Here is a 7,060-nt window from a genome sequence, read left to right as displayed (position 1 = left end):
TATTTATTAATTTCAAAAAATTACACAATTTGAAATAACAAAAGTAATTTTTATTATGTTTTTGTTTATAAACACTACTTTTTGTTCGATTTAAGAGCTATTTAATTTTTATTATACTCTCAACCATAAAGATGTATTTAAAATGTAAATATTAAAGATTTTGCAAGATTTTAAATAATTTGGAAGCATCCTACATGCAGAAACGAAATGATTCTAGTAACTAATTTAAACCGTAGATGCAGCCTATGAAGTTTTTACCAAAAATATAAGCCAAAGCAGATATACTTTTCATTACTTGAGTAATGTCAATCACGGGCGCTATACAGTTTTATAACTTAATCATAAAAAACAGTTCGTAAGACATGTGAAAGCTACGATGAGATAATCATGTTTAAACTAACTGTTTTCATTTTTAGAGATGCAACCAGAGAAAATTAGTATTAACGAGTGTGTAATATTTTTTAGCAAATTATATAACATAGGCTGGTGAAAATTTCAACATCATAGTTTAGCGATAATTCTCTTTATCTGTTTTACAATAAGCGGAAGCAGTCGGCCTCTAATAGCCTACACTATGTCACTGAAATATGTAAACAAATTTCCCTAAACTGTTAGACACGACCTTGTTGAGCAGGGGCTGTCAAGATAAATAATATACAAGGAAAAAAAGTGGCACTAAAGAAATATTTTAAAGATCTTATTATATGAATTATTTATAAATCTATGGACGACTATCCTGAAAGGTTTTATATATATGTAAACGCTGACCAGCAAATAAATAAAACTTATTCTAATATATTTTTTAAAATATATTTTATATGTATATTTATTAATATATTTTTTAAGCCCATGATAGCTATGGTTTATTTAAGAAAAATACATAAAAATAAAAACAAACATCACCGAAAAACCCAAAAATGATAAATTAAAAAATGGAGCCTACTCACGTGAGGAGCTTATCTACTTACCTGTGTTGGGCCGGATGGCTGCTATTTTTTTTACCATAGAGATAACGTTGCAGAAATGTATAAGAATATAATCCGAAATTCAAAATAAAATTATGTGAGACTGGTTTTTAATCAAAATCATTCCAAAGCACGGGCGTAGCCGGGAAAAAATAATAAAATCCACCATTTTGCTATCCATAATTATGTAAAAACAATAAAAAAATGTTTACGCCAAAAGTTGTTATGATTGGGAAAATGATTTAAAAACATTTAACAGTTTTTGAAATATCGACGAATTGACGTATAACATTGTATTGGTCGTCATGCTGACGCAAGTGTTTTAAATATGAACTCAAATGCATATCAGACTGCGTTATTTTTAAACACTTTTTCGTTTTTATTCCCGCGTGTATCTATGCTTTTTACTCGTAGGTACTTTAATATCTATCTAGATCTAACAACACCCAATACTCAGCCGCCAATACGATTCCGTTTAGATTCGTACTGTACATGTGTATCGTTTAAATTTGGAATTTTCTGACGTAAATAACATGTGCAGATGAATAGGGCTACCACTCGAATCATTAATAATTCATGAGTAGTGATAAAAAATAAAAACACCAAAATAAATATAGACCCAAAAAAAATCCCTGTAAGAAAATTTAAACTGAGTTGATAAAAATAATATCAACGTTTCGTAAAGGCTTTAAACATCTGGCACGTAATGGATTCATTTACTTGGACATTAGGTAATTTAAAAAAAAACCTTAAGAACGGTAGCCAAACTCATTAGACGCTACATTATGGAGGACAAAACATTTAGGTACTGTTTGTCTAAAAAAAAAGAGATGATAATTGAGAGAAATTTAAATTTTATAAGATATAATTCTTGAATCAAAACATTCAAATTAAGTAAGTATCATAAAACAAACTACTCGCTTAAATAGTCACGCTGCACTTATGTAAACAGATTTCTAATTTTAAAGCCAATAACACGACAATTAATAGAGTGCTGTCATTGTTAACATGGGTCGGAGTTTTCGTTTATTCAATTTCTACCTTTCAAATTATTTTTGGTAAAAATTGCGATTTTCCCGCGACTTTCTGGAGACCCTACCCACCAGTATACCACACCTGCCGCGCGTCGTGTCCCTACTTCGCGGATTGTTCGCAAGTTTCGTTCACTTTTATCGCTTGATTGTTTTAAGTTTACAAAATAATCAGGTGATGTCGGCTTTCTGCCGCACAGCTAAAAAGATGGTTGTACCTGCTGGATTAATTTTATACTATCATCCGTACAGCTTTTATTCTCAAAAGGTGCCCAATTTTATCGTAACGTTTTTTTAATTGCGTGTGCAGTTGATAAATTTATATGTTTCCTGCTATTCGCGGCGGTTAAGTTCGTGCCGTGAAATATAAACAAGTTTCGTAAAGTGACAAATTATAACGCAGTGACATAATCCGCAAATATAACCAAAAATTCTCGTACATATTTCTAATTTTTAAGTTTCATTTTCATTCGTTTGTTCAGTGCTTAATAAAAATTAAAAATAATTTTGAATATACCCACCCTCCTTGTGACAATAATATAAGCATAATTCGTTTTTTAACAATTTTGTAGTAAAATGTTTTTATCTCACTTACAAAACATTATAGTTAAAAAAAAAAAATTTGTAAAATGATTAGGAATCCCAAAAAAATTACATTATTGAGAATAAAAAAAAACTCCGTAGCGTATTGGTTAGCGCGTTTGACTGCCGTGCTGGAGGATCGATTCCCATACGGGTCAAAATTAATATAAGTGTTTTTTTAGTCTAATGTTTATTATAATACTCGTATTACCCCGAACTACTTGCTATCTGAAGCACAGAATTGATCACCTTGATATCATTTAACAAACAATCAAGATGACACTGCATTTATACAATGTAATGCCCTATGCATCATTGGGTGTAGATAAGGGATGTGAAAAGAAGAAAAAGATGCATTAAAAATAGGAGAAAAATGTATCCATATAAATGTGAAGAAACTGTATTAATTTTCAAATGTTTATATGCATATTAAAAATATGTGCGTAAACGCACAATCATATTTTTAAAATTTATTTTTACAGTAGTTTTTGTAATTGGGATTATTTAAAAAAAAAAATTAATATTTAAATATCAAACGGGAATATTGTCTAAAGAAAATATGTCCATTGATATCAGTCTAATGAATTTATTTGCTTACCACAGTGTGATTTGTAGGATGAATTATTTGAATTTTTTGCGTGAAATCTCTACCTAGGAGGTAAACTAAGGGCACAAAGTAAAATCGAATTAGAATAACATCAAAATAGTTTACCACATATTACTGACTGATTTATTAACCGAGTCAAAAACCTAGTTATTTGTAGAGTTGTTTGCTAATAGAGATACTATATCTTCACAGCCTCGTTTTAGCATATCCTATTGTATTAAATGTATTGATGGTTTTATTTTTTATCTTTTCAGGTGGTAATGACCTTACACGAGAAGAAGTTACCTTTTGAATCAGTCATTATCAATATAACCAAAGGAGAGCAATATTCTCCGACATTCCTTAAAACAAATCCACGTGGTGAGGTCCCCGTACTTCAGGACTCTGGAAAAATAATCCCGGACTCTGCGAGGATCATCGATTATCTCGAAGACAACTTTACCAATGGTACACTTTTATATTACATACTTTGTATTAACACATTGTCGGCTGGAAACGCTTAAAAGCATCTTTTACATAATGTTGGTAGACAGCGGGAGACGCTTATAAGCGTTCTATTTGCTTACTTTTGGTGGCGCGAGCAATACCAAAAAACATTTTACAGATCGGAATTGGGTTTGCAGTTACTTGTGAGTAGTATACGACTCAAATTAGTATACTAATTAGGGTCGGAGTTGATGAAAAAACTGCCCAACAACAATGTATTAAGTACTATGAAAATGAACATTTACGTGTTTATACAGATGTAAATGTAGAATATATTTGATGACAAGGTGAAGGCGCTAAGGGTAAAGAATGTCACTGCTATATGCGAAAGAAAAGGAAGGAGGTTTGTAGGTAGGAAAAGGAAAAAGAACAGCAATGGCTTGGGGACTCGAGGTTTCACACCAAACTTGTAATATGTAGTATTTGCTGCAAACATTTACAATTTAAAAAATGTTAAAAATTGTTCATGTTTTACAGGAAATCCCACCCTTTTACCTGGTGCAAAAGGATCTGAGATTAGAATAAAGGTAGAGAAATACAGGCAACTAATCGATGCACTTCCCGCTGGAGTTATTACTATGGGATCATTCTTCCATCCGGAACTTTGCGGAAGTCCTAAGATGCCTTTCTTGAGACCAGTGCGACAAATGCTGAAGAGTTAGTACTAATCAAATGCTATTATTCCGTAGTGCCAAATATCATGCCATTGTATGAACTAAAGCTCCGAGACAGACTTCCACAGAAGAAATATTCAACAAATTACAACTCACGACAGTCAAACAACTATACACTGAAACAATCCTTATATATCCATTTAAGAATTACTCACACAAATCACCTTCCAGCAAAATATATGAACACACAATATGAATACATACAAGATCAAAAACAAAGAAGCACACATAACAAAGTCAAATAAATACTTGGTTTGGTCAAAGGAACATCAAGTATTACACAATAAAGCTGTGTAACCTGCTTCCGTTATCTATAAAGTTATTAAATAACGAAACAATTTTTAAACAAAAAAGCTAATTACACTATGGAGGTAGAGAATTTACTAAATTTGTTACTTTCTATTCAGCCTATATTTATACAAATTAAATATGTGTGGTGTAAATAACTTGCATATTTCTTAGCATGCCTTACAAGTTATGTTAACTGTCAAACTCTCTCAAAGAAAATTGTTTTACCTTATCATATGAAAGAAATTGGTGAAAATTGACAAATAAGTGCAAATTTATGATAGAGCAAAATTATGTACTAACAAGTTCCTATTACGAAGAAATGATGATAGGAATGCTATAGTATTCTCTTTCTTGAGATAAATACAGTGGTTAAAGAGCAATTTTAATTTGTTTATAGGTGCCGAAATCAACAGTTCAAAAAATTTGAGGATGAACGCAGATTTGAACCCAGAAGTTAAAGAAACACTTTTGAAGAAAGCTGATTTCCAGGATAAAAAACACGAAACGTTAACAAACAAAGATGAATATGTGAAGATATTAAAAAATGTAGAAAGCGTCCTTAAAACTATTGAAACTGAACTTGCTAGCCATAAGAAAGGTAAGAAAGTATTTATTTATCATTATGATTCTTTCAATGCAAGAATACAAAGGCTGAAATAAGCATTTTTAATAAAATTAAAAAAGGTGCGTTGAGATGGTTTGAATATATGGAACGAATGAATGAATGTTAAACCAAATTTATGGGGCAAATAAAGTTAAAAACAAGAGCAGAAGAAGACCTAGGAAAACTTGGTACTATCAAGTTTGTCAAATACTTGGAACTGGTGAGGTCAGAAGTCGAAATAATTGGCAGGTTGTGTGAGGAGATTCATGAACATGAAGAGGTGAAGATTATTTTAAAAGATAGAGAGGTGTGTTGTTCTGCCTACCCCTGAGGAAAAACAGTGTGGTGTGGTGATTAGTTAGTTTTCTTTCAATACGAGAAAAAAATCTAATTTTGAAACATTAAAAAAAAAAAGTGGCACAAGCTAGTACGAGTTTTGGGTATACAAACCCTAGGACTATTTATAATTTAACTAAGCATATAATGGTCATAAGCTCTGTAAACATGGACAGTCTTCCATATTATTTTTCACCTACGCTGAGATGTCAAAAATCTATTTGTAATACAACTAGACGAATAGTCATCTTATTCATGACAACTCTTCAAACATCATGCACAGCTTTCTCGGCTATCAACATTACAAAATAAAACTATTTTTCCAGATGGGGATAAGCTGTGGCTGTGCTCTAGGGAATTCACGGTAGCCGATATAAGTCTGACAATACTCCTAGTGAGACTCGATTCCCTGGGATTAGACTCCTACTTTTGGAGTAAAGGAAAACTTCCCTTTATCGAAGAATATTATTCCAGAGTGCAACAAAAACAATCATTCAAGGACTCCATTCCGGATATGTTATTCCATATGAAAGTATTATTCAATTCCCAAACTCCTTTAGGAATAGGTGTTGGAGTTGTAGGAACAGTAGGATTTCTTGTTGGAACTGCGCTGATAATGAAAAGAATATTTTTTTAACATTCAATAACATGTTATATTTTTTAAATAATTTTTGAATGTCGGAGATCAAAATTCTATTTATTCCTTAGGAAATGTTTTTATAAATATTTTACAGTGAGCTTTATTGTCACTTTGCCGTTGAGAATGAATGTAAATATTTTAGATTAAAGTATTTTTATACCCACAGTGTTATTCTTCTTTCATTAAATTATGTATATATGTACTATGCGGTGGAGGACCAAGTCACAAGCGCAATAGGTTTTTCTTTGGCGCAGGATCCCAGGAATGCAGACTGCCGGGAGATATGGAAGAATATTGTGAAAATAACCTATGATGGTCATGATACTCATGTCACGAGGAAGAAAGAAAGAAGAGAGTATGGACGTACCATGAAAGTGAATAAAATAGCTTAATCCAAACACAGCACCAAGCACTGTCGCTTGTAGGATTATTAAAAACTTATGATATGGATATAAAATGACACCTGCATTTGTTGAATTAACTGACATATTTAGTTTCAGCTGAGTTAATAAAAAAATATATAAAGGAAAAAAATAACTTCCTTTATCTTTTTTAAATTTAACAGTGGTCTGCCGATAAAGCAGTGTGCGACAGAGAAAAACAAACATGGCGATGTTTCGTATATTTTGGCGTGATAATTTACAAAAAAGTGATAAATAAAAAATATGTTACATATATTTAAATGTTTTTATTACAGAATCATTATAAAATCTAACAAGTATAAACAATTTATTCAAACAACACGATAAGGTACACATATTTGTTTATGTTGAATAATAATAAAAATATGTGTAATAATAAAAAAAATCATATTGAATATTAGTAGACAGATAATCTTAATCAA

The 7,060-nt window shown here is 31.3% G+C and overlaps 1 protein-coding gene across 2 annotated transcripts; it reads left to right on the top strand.

Moving 5' to 3' along the window:
• The first annotated feature begins 2,093 nt into the window (after nucleotides 1-2,093).
• On the top strand, nucleotides 2,094-6,379 carry Gdap1 (ganglioside induced differentiation associated protein 1). 2 transcript variants are annotated; one of them, XM_088259934.1, is made up of 5 exons: nucleotides 2,094-2,264; nucleotides 3,440-3,632; nucleotides 4,149-4,328; nucleotides 5,034-5,234; nucleotides 5,903-6,379. In XM_088259934.1, exons 1-5 carry the CDS (start codon nucleotides 2,175-2,177, stop codon nucleotides 6,211-6,213), a joined length of 975 nt encoding a protein of 324 aa, XP_088116060.1. In that variant the 5' UTR covers nucleotides 2,094-2,174; the 3' UTR covers nucleotides 6,214-6,379. The 2 variants fall into 2 exon arrangements, with proteins under 2 accessions (XP_088116060.1, XP_088116061.1); XM_088259935.1 differs by lacking the exon at nucleotides 2,094-2,264 and adding an exon at nucleotides 2,374-2,432.
• The last annotated feature ends 681 nt before the right edge of the window (nucleotides 6,380-7,060 follow it).

The sequence above is a fragment of the Brachycentrus maculatus genome, unplaced genomic scaffold (genome assembly GCF_059751285.1).
Source record: "Brachycentrus maculatus isolate JH-2025_06_01 unplaced genomic scaffold, ASM5975128v1 h1tg000121l, whole genome shotgun sequence".
Taxonomy (NCBI): domain Eukaryota; kingdom Metazoa; phylum Arthropoda; class Insecta; order Trichoptera; family Brachycentridae; genus Brachycentrus; species Brachycentrus maculatus.
Note: the sequence above shows the minus strand (reverse complement) of the source record. Positions and strands in the feature narration are given on the sequence as shown.

Coding starts and splice junctions, on each gene's coding strand:
- Gdap1 (XM_088259934.1), top strand. CDS start 2,175: ATGTCGGCTTTCTGCCGCACAGCTAAAAAGATGGTTGTACCTGCTGGA. Junction 2,265..3,439: donor ACAGCTTTTATTCTCAAAAG/GTGCCCAATTTT, acceptor TTATCTTTTCAG/GTGGTAATGACCTTACACGA. Junction 3,633..4,148: donor CGAAGACAACTTTACCAATG/GTACACTTTTAT, acceptor CATGTTTTACAG/GAAATCCCACCCTTTTACCT.